We start from the raw sequence: 16,041 nt of genomic DNA, 5'->3' as shown, positions 1-16,041 counted from the left end.
GTCTGCAGAGCGGTCAGCCTGGCCACGGCCTCGCGCACCGCCTGCAGGCCGCGCAGGCTTCCCGCCGCACCACCACCTTCGCCCGCTGCAGACTCGACACCTGCGTCGCACAGCAGAGCCCCCGCGTCATTTCGATGTAGCGTATACGTCTTCCTGAACGCACAACCTTTCTTCCACACGCGCCACTTTAAGACTGCGGAGGAACGATATAGTATAAAAGTACAGTAATATATAACGATAGACTACTGGACAACAGGCTCACAGCGTCTTATTTGAGACATCTACAAGTGCATATGTCCACTTCGATATCTGGGCGGGTACATCACAACGATTCCTTTCTTTCCATTCTCTTCCACCTGCCGTCGCGCCGACTGGCCTATCATTGACGTATCTTACAGAGCGGATCTCAAGCCATTACACACTGGGTGAAAAGAAACGACTCTACGGGAGCGTCGTCTGCGTGAGAGGCGCACGCGTCGTTGGGTGTCGAGGACGCTGCACTGACCGGCGGCAGTGACCAGCGGGAATCCCCACTGCGCGGCGCTAAGCAGGAACACGTCGCTCCAGGAGGCCTCGAGCAGAAGCAGCTGGTCCCGGCAGCAGAGCTGCGCAAACGCTGGCACGCTGCGTATCCAACGCAGGCTGCAGAAGAGCAGCTTGGCGGCGGTCTCCTGTACACCTGCGTCACAGTTCGAATGATCAGGCACTATGGCTGGTTTATTCACGAGTAAGTTCGTATACGCAAGCGGTTTTTGCAAGAACGAGCGATCGGAGATGGTGATTCGTTATTGAACACGTCTTGCGGCCGAAAACGATTCGTGAACTCGGAAAGCTTTTCGCCAGTAAGAAGTTCTCACCATTGGCATACTGCCTTATTTAGCGTAATTTTCGCTGTCGCGATTGGCCGCAGCAACGTCCCTCTCGCGTGGAAGTCGTTCGGGCATCCAAGATGCACCGTTTGGAAAAGGCCGTACGACAGGACGCGAAGCTCCTCGTCGTGCTAAGGCAGAGGCTGAGGGAGAGTAACGTCGACGCAACATCCCGGGGCAGCAAGAGGAGGTTCATCCAGTGCGAATGTCTGGCGGGAGATCATCGATCGATAAAATCCTCAAATGCTATCGCGTCGCATCTCGGGTGATAACATGAGGAGTTCGCGCATATGTTTTCATTCTCTCGTGATCAGATGTATGAAGCACAATGCTTCAGACAAGATGACGAATCAGCGAAAAAGTTAAGTGTAACTATATACCTTAAGTAAAATATTGTGTGATTAAGCGTCTCGGATGCTCATATGACACATAAAAAGCTTCAGACAAGAGTCTTCACGAACCAGTGCAAGCACTAAATATTACTTGCCTTTGAAAGTAAAAAAAAAGCAAAGCGCGACATTACAGCCAGCAGTGATTGCTGACCTTCGGAGAGCGGCCACCAGAGCAACGGCCTGGGCAGCATGGCAATGGGACCGCGGAAGAAGGGAAGGCCCCCCGCGCCTTGAAGGTCGGCCAGTGAAGCTGCCGCCGCCGCCTGGTGTGCTCCGGCCAGCTCGGGAGGCAGTCCGGCCGCCGACGGCAAGCTAGCCGAGGACGCTGACGACTCGCTAGCAAGCGCCGGTCCCATGCCGCCCGGCAGGGCTGGGGGCGATGCGATGCCCGGCCGCTGAGCGGACGCCGAGTCCGGCGCCTGGTCGTCGACGCCGTTCGCCTCCTCCGTCGTCGACGAAGGGACCGCGTCTGTGGGCGAGGTCGTCGCAGTCACGAGGCCGTCGCCCTGGCGCGCCCTCCCCGTGACACTTCCAAAGCTTCCAAAGAAAGCTACGGAGAGGGCCTTGTGTGAAGAGTGATAATATGAAATCAGAGACGGCCAACTTCCTAACAATTATTCTCCTCCGGTTCTATTTTCTTCTGAATGAATTAATAATCTGAATATATATATATATATATATATATATATATATATATTAACATATGTTTGCTCTCTCACTTTCGGCTAAATATATATTTCTTAGTCCAGCTCCTGTTCCGTCTACAGGTGTATTTCTCTGTGGCCTTGCGCATTCGCAAGGAAGTCAAGTAATTCGTTAGCATGCACCACCTGGCCCAGCAGTATGCTTTTCCTAGTCTCTTTTCACCATCCGTCGCTCTGACTGGCCGATGCCAGGCTAACCTACGTGCGAGCCAGTGGCAAAGCACGAAAAATATGAAGAGATAACAAAAATCGCTACAAGACCTGCGTCCAACTTTCTTTTCTTTTTTTTTCGTTGAACCACATCTTTACGTTCCAAAAAGCCCGCGCGATCCATGCACCCTGCTCGAGTCGATCGCGCTCGGGAGCACATAACGTCTGCGCACTCTCGGCGTCATTGCGGGGTGAACACGCACCTCTCATTAAACGCCTCGCTGACGGTCATGGCACGCGTAATGAAGTCACTACTGCGTGATTAGTTGGTACAGCACGACAGCGCGGTTGGTAAGCGGTGTTGTGTGTCGCTGCTTCAAGCCACTGCTCTCGGCGGCTCCTCACATATGCCTGTCGCGCTGTTTAATTAATGGACACCTAATGGCAACCTAATAAGCCATAGCAAGTATAGCTATAATAAACACACAGATAATGAATCGACAAGCCCGTTAAAGGGGAAGAAAACGAGTAAAACGCGAAATATAACGATATTACACACGCTAACACACACCAGCACCCAAGCAGCCATTGTTGTGTAGGATCGCCTGCTGTTTGTATTACAATAGGCGCAGTACCAATAACGATTTCCTCTGTTCCGAATTGATAGCACTTGCCTATTACAAGTGATTGGACAAGAAGGAGGGGGTAAGAAAGAAACCGAAATGCAGGAAAACATCTGAAAATTAAAAACAAAGTTATTTTAAGATCAATAGCAAATAACATAAGTCAAATACACAATTTAATATTAAAGTAAGGACACGCGCATAAATTGCAATGGGGGTTTCAAGGAAATAAAGTTATAGGCGTTATAGGAACTGAAGTATTAATTAAAGAATTTGACGAGTAACAGTTTCACAGAAGAGGCAATGGAGACTTTTATGAATTCAGCCTGCCAATCGTTTTGTGTCGTGGAAACTGTTATCAATGAAAACAACTCAGAAACGAAGAGACCCCAAAGAAGAAACTGTGCAAGTGTAAGCTTGCTTGCTTGCTTGTTTGCTTGATACTCGAATAGTGGCACTTGCTCACACCAGGAGATGGGTCAAAAAGACAGTAGCATAAGCGCACGCATACTTGAAGTATCCCTCACCAAATTACGCTTTCTGAACGTTTATCTACGCAGGCCTGGTTTTTCGAGAACTCCCCCCTTTGTATTTTCTGCAAGTAGGAAGAAACAACAAATCATTTCTTTTTGTCGGGGTTCAGCTTTACTATACTGAGAAAATTAATCTTCGAGATCCCCTTTCATAAAGATTGATCTGGATCTCAAAATTCCCGTTATACTTTCATTTGGAGCTTCGACTCTCGGGTGCAGTGACAAGGATACTTGTGCCGCTGACTAGGAATTTGTTATTGACACCAAGCGATTGTCCAGTTAAATCCACTCCCTTTATCATTATCAGTTTTAGTACGTTTCCATTCAGGCTACGCCTATCATTGTGTCGGATCTATCATATTGAATTTACCAGTTCTCTGAAGGCTGCAGTTGAAATTTAACTTGTATATTCGTTAGACCTTATCCACTAGAGTCTTGGCCAATACCTCACAGTGGGTATCTACCATGATGGATGAGGATAACAACAAAAATGGCCTCCTTTGTCTTCGTCCTCAAGATCTGGCGCAAGTATGCACGTGGTGTCAAGGAGTGCCCCACAGTAGCAGTAAATGTCATACAAAACTGCGAGGGAGAATTTGGTCGCCGATTAGAGCACAAGCAGACGGAGAGGGTGCCTTGCAGGCATGGTGCAGCAGTTGCGTACGTTCTCGCAGCCCGACATCAGCGAGGCGGCATCATCTTCCTTTTCGTTCTGTTCCGTGTCCACAGCGGTGGATTGACCATAACTGCGATGTAGGCAGACGTCGCCACAGCTCGCGCCATAAACAGTGGGGCATGCTGGAGCGCTCCCTGCCGTCTGTGGGGCATGGGCCGAGGAACGGCCGGGCGCCTCAATGGACCGGCCCGCCCACCGAAATTCGCCCCGTATCTTTCGTTTACCGGTGGTCCGTCAACCACCAAGGTCAGCCGAACGATGAGGGGCAGCTGAGCGTCGCCACCGTCGCTTGTAAGCCTCAGGTCAGCGAGACAGCGAACAAGGTACGCACCCGCGGTTATGTGCGCGCAGCGCCCGGCAGACTGTCGCCTGTTCACCGGGCTTGCTCGCTGTCGGATATGTCGCCGCGATGCCAGCTGTCGGAGGAAGAGATATGTCGCCGCGATGCCTAAAACGAGGTCGGTAGCACGCCTGGCTGAAGCGCTAACGTCGCTGAGCGTTAACCGGTGCTGCTTTGTCCTTATGTTAGCGAAATAAAAGAAGGTAAGCAAACCCGCACAGAAAACTCCTGGCCACAATGTAGTGAGGCACAACGTATCTTATCGTAAGGGTGTCCGTTGCAGGCAGTGATTGTACGTGCTGGGATGACAGCTATGGACTGTCGGTGCTGTGGTTACACGTGCTTTGTACGTATCCACTTACGTGTCCACTTACGTACCCACCATTGACATGCGCCTGAAAGTAACCCACTTTACGATGCAAGGCGCTGTCTGCAAGCGACGTCGGTGGGCCCCCTTGAGTATCTATTAGTGTACATGCATGGGTTCTAGCCATGTATACTGACAATTGTTGTTTGTTGTAACAGAGCGTTCGACAACAAATTGTTTGCGGGTTGTGTTCGCTAACATAGCGTCTTCGGCTTGCAGGCGAAATAACACCGTTATCTCTATATGACGAGTGGGATGTTAATATGTGCGCTGGTCACAAGGATGGATTGGCTACAAACTTTAGGCTATTTCCCAGGGATCACAGTGGTTTCTCAGCACTCACGATGTGTCAAACGGCCATTCTGTAATGATAGTGATTGGGTATGGAGCCTATAGTGGCCCTCTTGTAGTGGAGCACAAATAATGACTTGTTGGTGTGCAAGACGAGGCAGCCTTCATATAGAAGGATTGCTGAATTGTTATTGGAAGCTTCTGAGTGCAAAGTCAGTACTGGAACTCTATTTTGTCTGTAGGATTTCCTAAAGTCTGTGGAACTTCCTAAGCGGATGTTGCACCACCTGTAAATGTTAACAATCACGTTGCGTCAGTGTGTGCTTAGCTTAACTGTTCGTAAAATGACTGACTGCTATCTTTTGGAGTGGGCAACGACTATACATGTATGGCACGGGCGTGGTTCGTTCAGCTTTGACAAAATCTTGGCCACTCTTCGTTGGCGCGATTATGACCAGGACTCGCGAAATGTGATATGGGTAATTTTAAGATCGACAAAAAAAAAAAACTGCTACAGTGAAACCAGCAATGTGGCGATACCTGTCTCCTTCCATCCTTTTTTTCTCCTTACTTTACAACGGGAAATTCCAACTTCAGTTGTCACGAACGTTCTCGTAGCCCAATGGTTATCGGCATGCTCTCGGCGACGCATGTGCACTCGACCCCCACACATACTGTTGTCGATACCGCGATGACGATAGCGTGATGCGGTGGTAAGGCGGCATGGTTTAATACCGGCGGTGATCCTGGCTGCCGCAGGCTCGGCGGGCTCTCGCGGTGCGCTCCAGCAGAGGTCTCTGAGCGGCGACACGAGCGGCGGCGGCGCAGGGCAGCACAGGGGCGGCACGTCACCTCCTCCCACCGGCCCGTGGCACATCGCCGCCGGAGAACGCAGGCGCCGGCGCGGCTGACCCCGCGGCGCCCGCTCGTGCTGCACGGCTGCGAAGAGAGGAAAAAGGTAGTCGGAATGGGCGCGCCGTCGAGACATCTGCAGCAGTGGCGTAGCTAGGTCGTCTGGCACCCGGGGCCCTTAGCTCTTCTCTCACCCCCCCCCCCCCCCCGGATGTAGTCGAGGAAGGCGAGGATATCGACAATTTTCGGGTGTCTTCAGACGTATATGACCCCCCCCCCCCCCCTACTGGCCCCTTGCAACCCCCCCCCCCCCCCCCCCCTGTTGCTACGCCACTGACTGATCTGCAGGGCTCTCGCTTCCAGCCTGTGACGCGTTGTTCTCGAGCAGCCGTCCGATTAACACTCACGTCTATAATCTTCGAACTAATGCCTTGCGAGAGAAAAGGGGCAGAATTCGCAAAGGTTTTCGTTCGCAAGAGCTATTTACCGTTGGCCCGCCACGTTCGCCAATCTACGACCAATACCGCGATGGGCTGTCGTGTGCTTTCACGGACTGTTCTAGCGTAACAACTTGATTCTGGGAGTTTCGTGCAGCTAAGTTTTACAGGGGCCACTGTAAACGTGACCCCGATGACAGGCACAGTCATGCGCGCAGTGGCGTGTTTTGGCGATGGCGGTACAAACAATATCTGACAGCGGTCACACGCGGAAGTTCGAAAACATTGCACGACTACATCTGTTTACGGAGCCTTCCTCGCTTGGCGTCGTGACAACGACGATAAACGATTTTGACACTTGCCAGAAGGCGCAGCTCAACAGCTTCTGTGAACGGCACAAAGACACGCATCGCGCTGCATGACGGGAGATATGAATGACCGGGGGAGAAGCTAGCATTGGGGATACTCCAAAAAGTCCTGTCAGCGCGTGTTACTTGCTGGCCTTGTTTCGACCCGCGTGCTCCCCAGGGCAGCTTAACACTGCAATCGTTGCGTCGGTATTGGTACATACGCATGGGACAAACTTTGAGGTTAACATCATCATCATCGTCATCAGCCTGGTTACGCCCACTGCAGGGCAAAGGCCTCTCCCATACTTCTCCAACTACTCCGGTCATGTACTAATTGTGGCCACGTTGTCCCTGAAAACTTCTTAATCTCATCCGCCCACCTAACTTTCTGCCGCCCCCTGCTATGCTTGCCTTCTCTTGGAATCCAATCCGTAACCTTTAATGACCATCGGTTATCTTCCCTCCTCATTACATGCCCTGATCATGCCCATTTCTTTTTCTTGATTTCAACTAAGATGTCATGAACTCGCGTTTGTTCCCTCACCGAATCTGTTCTCTTCCTATCCCCCCTTAACGTTACACCCATCATTCTTCTTTCCATAGCTCGTTGCGTCGTCCACAATTTGAGTAGAACCCTTTTCGTAAGCCTCCAGGTTTCTGCCCCGTACGTGAGTACTGGTAAGACACAGCTGTTACACACTTTTCTCTTGAGGGATAATGGCAACCTGCTGTTCATGATCTGAGAATACCTGCCAAACGCACCCCAGCCAATTCTTATTCTTCTTATTATTTCAGTCTCATGATCCGGATCCGCGGTCACTACCTGTCCTAAGTAGATGTATTCCCTTACCACTTCCAGTGCCTCGCTACCTATCGTAATCTGCTGTTCTCTTCCCGAGACTGTTAAACATTACTTCAGTTTTCTGCAGATTAATTTTTAGACCCACACTTCTGCTTTGCCTGTCCAGGTCAGTGAGCATGCATTGCAATTGGTCCCCTGAGTTACTAAGCAAGGCAATATCATCAGCGAATCGCAAGTTACTAAGGTATTCTACTAAGGTTACTAAGTTTACTAAGGTTAACATAGGAGCATGAAAAGAAGCTAAGGTCCTCACAACGAACGATGGGACGAAACATGATAAGCGCAACGTTAAATGATACAAACCCAGCGGTGTGGGTTAGGGAGCAAGGGGGGTTGGCTGATATTCTACGCATAGTTGACGTTAAAAAGAAGAAATGTAGTTGAGCAGGCTATGTAATGCGTAGGACAGATAACCGGTGGATCATTAAAGTTACGGAACGGGTGCTGAGAGAAGGGAAGCGCAGTCGAGCGCAGCAGAGAATTAGGTGGTGTGGTGAAATTAGGAAATTTGCAAGCGTAAGATGGAATTAGCTGGCGTATGAGAGGGCCAGTTGCAGATCGCTGGGAGAGGCCTTTATCCTGCAGTGAACATAAAGAAGATGCTGATGATGCTGGTGTTGATTGCAATAGCTAATGAAATCCGGCGCAGACTACACGTTGTTGCTTTCAAGATAGCATGAAGATGAAGGAGCTAAAACCGGTGCTTCGGCGAGTGGTTAAAGTGTGGTCGATGTAGGAAAAGAAATTCCCTGGTCCAAGATTATGTTGCGCTGATACTTACACTGGGAAAAAAAATACCAAGGAAAGGAACAAGGACGCATATGGACGAAGCGCAAACTACCATCTCTTTATTTTTGTTAGAGAACACGTGAATATATAAATTAACACGTCAATATATAGTGCGTAACGCTCTGTCACGCTCACAGAAGCCGAAATCTTGTTCGCAAGGCGGAATGGGTGCAAATGAAGCCTGTGGGCCTGGCTATCACGTTGTCACGTGACGCATCACTGTCCTCCCCTTTTTGTCACTTTGCATATTAATGTGTTCTCCAACAAAAATAGAGTTGGTAGTTTGCACTTCGTCCTTCTGCGTCCTTGTTACTTTCTTTTTTTATTTTTTGTCAGTGTAAAACTCAGTGCAACATGAACGTGGACCATCTAGCCCCTTCCATTGCTTTGCGTAATCTCCCTGCTTCATTTAGCCAACGAAGTGGACGAACTTCATTTCAGTTTGAACCGTTCCAGTTTGGCCCTTGCTGAGCCTTACGGAGTCAGGGGCAGCGCTTAAAGCAAAGTTGGGTTCGATGCAGAAATCAGCATCGTAAGCAAATATAGGCAACTAAACTAGACCACATGTCGAAATGCTGTCGCGCAAGCCCACCGCGGTTGCTCAGTGACAGAGGCGTTCTGCTGCCTAACCCCACTTTTCGATTCCAATCAACGGCGCCCGCATTCCGTCGGGACCAGAGTGCAAGAAAGGTCGTGTACTAAGTTCACGTAAATAATAATAATAAAATAGTAAAAAAAGAGAAAGAAAAGCCCAAGTGGTCAAAATGACCCGAAACGCCTGGTTACGGCGTTTTCGATCGTTGCTTTAGGACTTGAGAAACCTCATCAATCAAGCTATCGCACAGAGTATCCGTTGAGCCAGTATTGCATATATAGAAACCGCTTTAGAGAACGAAGGAAGTGTCGGCAACCCTCTTCGCAGGGAGGGGTTGTTATCATGTTTTCGGGAGCTCTCACACTCGTCGTTCGAGTGGGCTCAATCTAGGTCTGCCGAAGCGGAATGAACGTACTGTCAGCCACAACATTTAGTGGGACACGGAATTTGCGCAAAAGTCGATTCCCGCGAACGCCTAGACACGTATAGCCTCATATTTGAAGTATCAATCTGCAGTAGTCGTTTGCGACCTACACCGTGACCCATTAAACGAGAAGCGCCACGCGTCAACAGTGCAGAAGTTCACATTTGTCGCGGTAACCGCCTGTGTAATGAAATAAGGGTAGCGCGACAAACAAGGACAAGTAACAGACACCACAAGCGCTTGTGTCTCTTCTCCGTCCTTGCTCACCGCGCTACCCTCATTTTACCGCGGATCCGTATACCTAATCGCCCAAATGTGAACCTTGCTGCCGTGTCTGTAAACTTTTATGGCCGACAATACTTCGCATAAGAAAGTGCGAGAACTTTTGAAGGTTGAAGGAGCGGTCACCGCGTAAAGAAAGCTCGTGAATAATTCCGGTGTTACTCGAGGCACTTTCAATATAGCGGTCGAGCCCAATCGGGATCCAATTCCTCGTTCGCGAATCGGCCCCTTTCCTCAAGCTGCAGACGTTATTCAATCGGGATAAAAAACTTGATCCCAATCGGACTCGATCGCAGTGGAAAGTGCCTCGTGCGACACCTTTGTTCACAGCAACTGAATAAACTCTGTTGCTACGACCACATTTATCGACGCACGATCGCTCCTTCACAAAGCGCCCAACTGACGCCGAATTTCAGCCGCTTGCATTACGATCGCGTTTCGTTTGTGCCCAACAGCGGGAGCCTTCCGCCACGTCGTCGTCGTACACTCGCGTTCGTTGCGGGACCCGCGGACTGCGTAACGCGCCGCTGTGCACGGGCAGTGGGCGTAGGCTCGCTTCAGCCGCGGCGGCTCCCGCGAGGAGCGCAGCACAAGGCCGCGAGTCCCCGCCGGTTGGGACCCGCGGCGCGCAGACGAGGCAATTCGCGCTAGGCTCTCGCTTAGTTGTGCAGCGACAGGCTGCGACGCCGAGGAACGATGATGGATGACTGACGTCGACGCCGCGGCACACCCGCTGGGGGCTTCTTCTCGGACGCGTCCCTACCCAACCCCGAAGAGGGGGGCGTTTACATAGTCAAGCGCTACGCCTCACTGCGTCGCCGTAGTTAATCACGTTACGATTGCCGCTCGGGCTCTGCTGTGAGCGTCGCGGTAAACATTGGAAGAAGCCGGGTTACTTTCAGCGTATACGCGCGGCTTGCGTTCATCTGCATGCTGGTAAGGGCTTAAGTAGACGCATGTCAGTTAAAGAAAAAAAAAAGAAGTAATAGAAGTGCACATGCCAAGGAAGGAGGTCGTACAGAGGAGTCCGAGACGAAGGGGAATGCGTGATTTGCATTCAACAGGCTAAATTGACCTTATTTTCCCACTGGAATCAAGAAAGTACAAAATGGAGACTGAGTACTAGTGACTGAGGTATGAGTGTACATTTTTGTAGTAAATTGCTTAAGTATGCTACAGAGAGGTGTATTTTTCTTCATAATGGCGCACCTTTGCTTCGCGCATGGTTCTCAAAGGCGATATCCACGCTGAGTCAACATGATGTAATAATTCGCTTATGAACATTCTAGAGGCGATGGAGGTTTCTTCGCGTGTATGATCAGTGAAGCCAAAGATCGCCTCTGATTCTGTGTGCAGACTGAGTGCTTTAAATTAAATTATGGGGTGTTACATGCCAAAACCACTTTCTGATTATGAGGCACGCCGTAGTGGGGCACTCCGGAAATTTGGACCAGCTGGGGTTCTTTCAACCTGCACCTAATTCTAAGTGCCACGGGTGTTTTCGCATTTCGCCTCCACCGAAATGCGGCCGCCGTCGCCGGGATTCGATCCCGCAATGAAAGCGCTGTTCGAGCGAGCTGGTGGCGTAAAACACAGCGTGTCCTCGTCTCCGTTCGCGTTGTGCCGTGGCAACAAGTCGCGCACGATCTCGTAAATATCTTTCAGAGCTCGCAGATAATGTCTATATTCAAGCCATGTAGCCACCACAGGTCAAAGTTTTTAGATAAGGCACGTTATAGCTCTAGGGAAGATATTTGAACTTGTTTGTAGGTATACGTGTTAGGGGCTATCTCGTAATTTGTGCAGCGCTCACACACACAAAAATGGGGACAACAGATAAGGAAGTGTACAAAGCACGAGATGAATACGTACTAACTTGCTTAGATTTTGACCCTGATATGTGTTAACGTGACCACGGGAACCGCACCAAGAACATGAGAAAGAAATGTCAGTGCCAGCGCAAACTATCAATAGGCATTTATGTGGACAAGAAGTACGTACCAGGTGAGAGCGGTGGAACGGAGGAAAAAAAAAGATCAGGGCCCTTCCACTCTGTGAAGAAGGATGACCAGCGAAGCTGCGAATGTAGGCCCCTTAATGGCGAACTGCACCTCCGCCGCGGGTCAGCTCGGCATTGCACTATTTTCGGGATCGGCCCACGTATGAAAAATTGTTGGCCTATGTCCACCGACACTAGATCCGGCAGAACCTAGCCATAAACAGCTTCGCTGTGAAAGAGGCTTGTGGGAAACTGACACTACTACAGCACACGGTACACCGACTGTGACAGGTAGGTAATACCTGAGGCCTGATATGACCACTTTATTGCAGCTTGGCTCGCCGACATCTTTTGGCTTAGCGTTATACGGAAGGAATAGGCAAGGACTTTCGACGGCGCATAAAAGGGCAAAAAATCTGCATTACACTGTCGACTGCCCCGACGGTCGCCCTGACGATCACTCGCTATTGCTTTGACGGTCGCTGCTTATATTTAAGACTCAACATGGGCAACTTGTTGTCCCTCTTTGTTCGTCTGCGATGTCTTGCAGTTATATGTGGCCAAAACCCGTTTCTGGACATCGTACACGAAGGACTCGATATTCCATCGGCTATACATTTATGCGCTGCACAGCCCACGGAATACAAATTGTGTCTACGTTTAAGTATGGGAACAAATCACCCATACGGTTTGAAATGTTGCATTGGATACTTTAGCTGTTGAAAATTCTGGATGTATAGTACGTATGCGAAATTCTCGAAAAAGCATTTTACAATGATTACCGCTGTAACTTTGACTGTTCGACAGTCTTTGTGCGCGTGTGTAGAGACGTTGTTGTCAGTGGCTGCAACCACATGCTTGATCCAACGATCTTTCGCGACATTCGAGTGCAGTATATGTTGATATTACTCCGCTCAGAACTGATTAATCTGAACCGAATCATTCACTATAGCCGTTGTGAGACGTGAAGCTGCTAGTCTTTGTCGAGTTGATTGTCGTAATAATAAGCGACACCTTTATTTGTGACACGCATAACAAACAGGACACCTTGGTAATAAAGGCGCAGCCGTCATGTACTTGCATGCGACGGAAAAGGCACAATCTAGTAATCATACTTCACATGCGTCTTCAGCGTTCGCATGGTGAATACAATGCAGCCAGAGGACTGCGACTAGAGCCAGCGAGAGCGACGTAATTGTTGAAAGGAATCCGCCGACTGGGTACACTGACCTCACGCGTTGCGCAGGGATAGGTGCGCGCCATTCGGATACCACGTTGCGCGTGGAGACAGGCCGCCGTGCGAGCTGTCGCGTGCTCCCTGAGCTGTGACGCGACGGCGTTGCGCAGGTACTCAAGATGGCGGCTCGCAGCAAGTCGGCCGAGGCGCCGCCCGACGCAGGCCCCGCCCCCTCCCTGGCACCGAGCCGGGGCGCCGGGGCGCCTCTGCGCATGCTCAAGAGAACGGTGATGCTGGAGACCGTCAGCAAGTCGGTCACGGAGCGCAAGGAGAGCACGAAGCAGGTCACGGACCAGGCGACGGGCGTCGAGCGCCGCCGCGACTCGCACATCGAGTCCAGCACCACCGAGGAGGTGCGCAGCAAGCGCCAGGAAGAGACGGTCGAGTCGTACGACGGCGCGCCGCTGCTCGCCGCGTCGCAGCCGACGCTCAGTACGCCCGCTCCAGCGCCCGCGACCGTGGCCGGCGGAGGAGCCTCGGTACCCGACGTGTCGGCAGACGCGTCGCGCAAGCCCTCACCCAAGCACCCGGTCGCCATTCGCGTCCAGGACGACCACGCCGAGGAAGAAACAACGTCGGCGGCGGAGCGCCCGCAGGGCCCCGATCACGCGGCGCCGCATACAGGGCCAGTCGTTCCTGGGGCGTCCATCTTGAGGGCCCCGTCGAGCGAAGACGTTGAGAATCGCAAGAGCACGGGCCACAAGCTCGAGTTCCAGGATGAGGAGGCGGAGTACCAGCGGGCCCCGCTCGTGAAGCCACCGGCAGACTTGGCCCTGAAGGCGGCCACCAGCAGCGAACAGGGTGACGACGACGACGAGGTGGCCGAGCCGCCGCCGTCCCGCTTCAACCTGAGGCGCAAGGACTCGATCGCCGTAGCCAAGCTACGGATGCTGCGCCAACAGGAGGGAGAAGCCAGCGAGGAGGAGCCGCTCGACGAAGACGAGGCCGAGCTGGGCGCCGCCTCGCCGGAGAAGAAGCACCCCGTTTTCCGGCCGCCGACAGTCATCGGCATCGTGCCCGAGGAAGATATGTCCACGGCTTCGGAACTGGTCGACGCCCCGGCAGGGAAAGGTCCTCCTCCCGCCGCCGCCGACGACTCCCAGGCTGTCGAGGGCAAACCGCACACTGTCACCGAGAGCAGCACGCACGTCGACAAACAAGTGACCTCGAACGAAAAGCAGGAGGTGCAGGCGTTCGCCAACGAGACCGTCACCCGCGTGGATGCCGACGAGGTCGTCAAGCAGACCCGCTCCGAGGTGACCTCGGAGACGACGACCTCCATGGTGCCACGCGAAGCCTCGGCCGCCGCCATTGTCGCGACGGTCGTCGACGACGTATCGGCCAACGTGAAGACCCCCATGGACAACCGCTCCATGCACTCCCTTTAATGCGCCACGTGCCACAGTTACAAGACCGTTTACCATTACAAGCAGCGACAGCACGTCAAGCAGCTGCAGGGTGCTTGGCGGTGTCTACTGTGGAATCGCTTTTTCTTGCCACACCGAAGCCATTTATTAGCTGTAGTGTTCACCTTCCCCTGAATATACCTACCACCGGCGGCCTTAGTGCTTGTGTAAAGCGGCAGCTAAAATTCGGTTCGTGTTGATGAAATATTAATCCTGTAATGCGTGTGTGCTGACTTGTTCACGATGTCGCAAGCGCCGACCTAGAATGGGCCATGCATGGCGCCGACCACGCGTCTCGCATTACGGGGAAAGAGCTTCGCTCGCGAAATGGCAAGCCCACAACAAGCCGCGCAGGTAGCCACGCGCATCTGATTCGTCTTTAGTTCAGCAACATGGCTGCAACTGTTCTATCCGGACTGTCCGAATGTCATTTGTGCGTACGGCAATGCAGCGCTTCCGTCCATCGAAGCCCACGAATGACATCCGAACGAGTTTTCTAATGCACCTCTAGGCTTTTGATGGCACCTGTGACATGCTTGCCAAGAAACCGGAGCCTGTCATAAAGAGCAATCAACTGAAAGGTAAAAAAAAAAAAAAAAGAAACAGAGCGGCTGTAGCGTATAGCGAATGGTCCGGAACCAAAAGTATGTGCTCGTTACAAAAAGAAAAAAGAGAGAGGGAGAGAGAATCAAGGAGAAAATTGAGTGCTAGGAAGAAAAAAACTGGTTGGTGAGCTCTCTAGTTTTGTGTAGGATAATTGTATTTAATGGGCTGCGGTTGATAGATTGTTGCAGAATTGAACGCGACTGATGGAGGTGCTAGCAGGCACTTTCTGTACAACGCTCCGGCTATTAAAATAAAGAAAAGAAAAAAGAAAAGGAAAAGTAAATGTAGAAAGGATAATCTGCAGGGTTTGTGTCTTCTTGTGGGCGAAGATGAGGTGTGTGTGGGGGGGGGGGGGGGGGGGGGAGGAGCTACATCACGAAGAATTGGTAGGGTACAAGGATAACCAGAAATGGCTATGAGCAGAGTTGTGGCTTCTATTTGGCTTCCACGCAACCGGCAGTACAGTGCATTGACCTTTGGCTTTGATAAAAATTGGCGCGCTTTACTCCTTGCTGCTCGCTGATAGCTATCCTCTCGAAAGAGCAATCTCTATAAATGCGTATATTTTCGCATTCGTAAGCTAACAGTGGTGCTGCTAGCTTAAGTAATGGTAGCAGCGTGTCAAGTTTGATGTTTTGATTGATTTTGTCCGTTCTAAAGGCAACGTCTATCGAAGGACAAGTGAAAGGAGTCACCCGAGTCGACATTAATAGATATTGAAGAGAAGCTGATAGAAGACTTTGAAAAGAAGTTATATACCGTAGGAATATTTTAGGCATTATAAAAGCGTACGATTTTGTATATCACGAGCTCTTGCTAGGCGAGATCACGTGCTATGGCATCACAAGGTACGCTTATAGCGTAATTAAAATCTACCCCACGAACATGAAACGTTATGTATTGTTGAATTCATCTTTATCGAAGGGGTGTGCCCCAAAGGTCCACATTAGGGTCAATACTGTGTTTACTGTACATGGATGATATATGTAATATTCCTTGCACCGAAGAATTAATAATTTACGCCGATGACGCTCATTTGTTTTTTTAACAGTATATAACCTAACTAAATTGACAGCAGCGGCAAACAGTTGGCTTCCCGAGCTGTTGCAATAGTCAGACATAAACTCGCATTGAATATTAAAAAGACGCGATACAATTTTTTTTAGAGCAAGAAATGTTCAAATTAATGGAAACTCAAGTCTTTACCTTCGATATGAAAAAAAAAAAAGAACAACACTCTTCTTCATTCGGGTTTCT

At 50.8% G+C, this 16,041-nt stretch overlaps 1 protein-coding gene across 1 annotated transcript; it reads left to right on the top strand.

Annotated features, from left to right (window-relative positions):
• Window positions 1-4,093: 4,093 nt before the first annotated feature.
• LOC129387622 (uncharacterized) lies at window positions 4,094-15,081 on the top strand. The gene is made up of 3 exons (XM_055076842.2): window positions 4,094-4,270; window positions 5,705-5,903; window positions 12,883-15,081. Exon 3 carries the CDS (start codon window positions 12,892-12,894, stop codon window positions 14,158-14,160), a length of 1,269 nt encoding a protein of 422 aa, XP_054932817.1. The 5' UTR covers window positions 4,094-4,270; window positions 5,705-5,903; window positions 12,883-12,891; the 3' UTR covers window positions 14,161-15,081.
• The last annotated feature ends 960 nt before the right edge of the window (window positions 15,082-16,041 follow it).

This window comes from Dermacentor andersoni, chromosome 2 (assembly GCF_023375885.2).
Source record: "Dermacentor andersoni chromosome 2, qqDerAnde1_hic_scaffold, whole genome shotgun sequence".
Classification (NCBI taxonomy): domain Eukaryota; kingdom Metazoa; phylum Arthropoda; class Arachnida; order Ixodida; family Ixodidae; genus Dermacentor; species Dermacentor andersoni.
This window is presented reverse-complemented; position numbering and strand designations above follow the sequence as displayed.

Excerpts from the sequence above, each read along its gene's own strand:
- LOC129387622 (XM_055076842.2), top strand. The coding sequence starts at position 12,892 with ATGGCGGCTCGCAGCAAGTCGGCCGAGGCGCCGCCCGACGCAGGCCCC.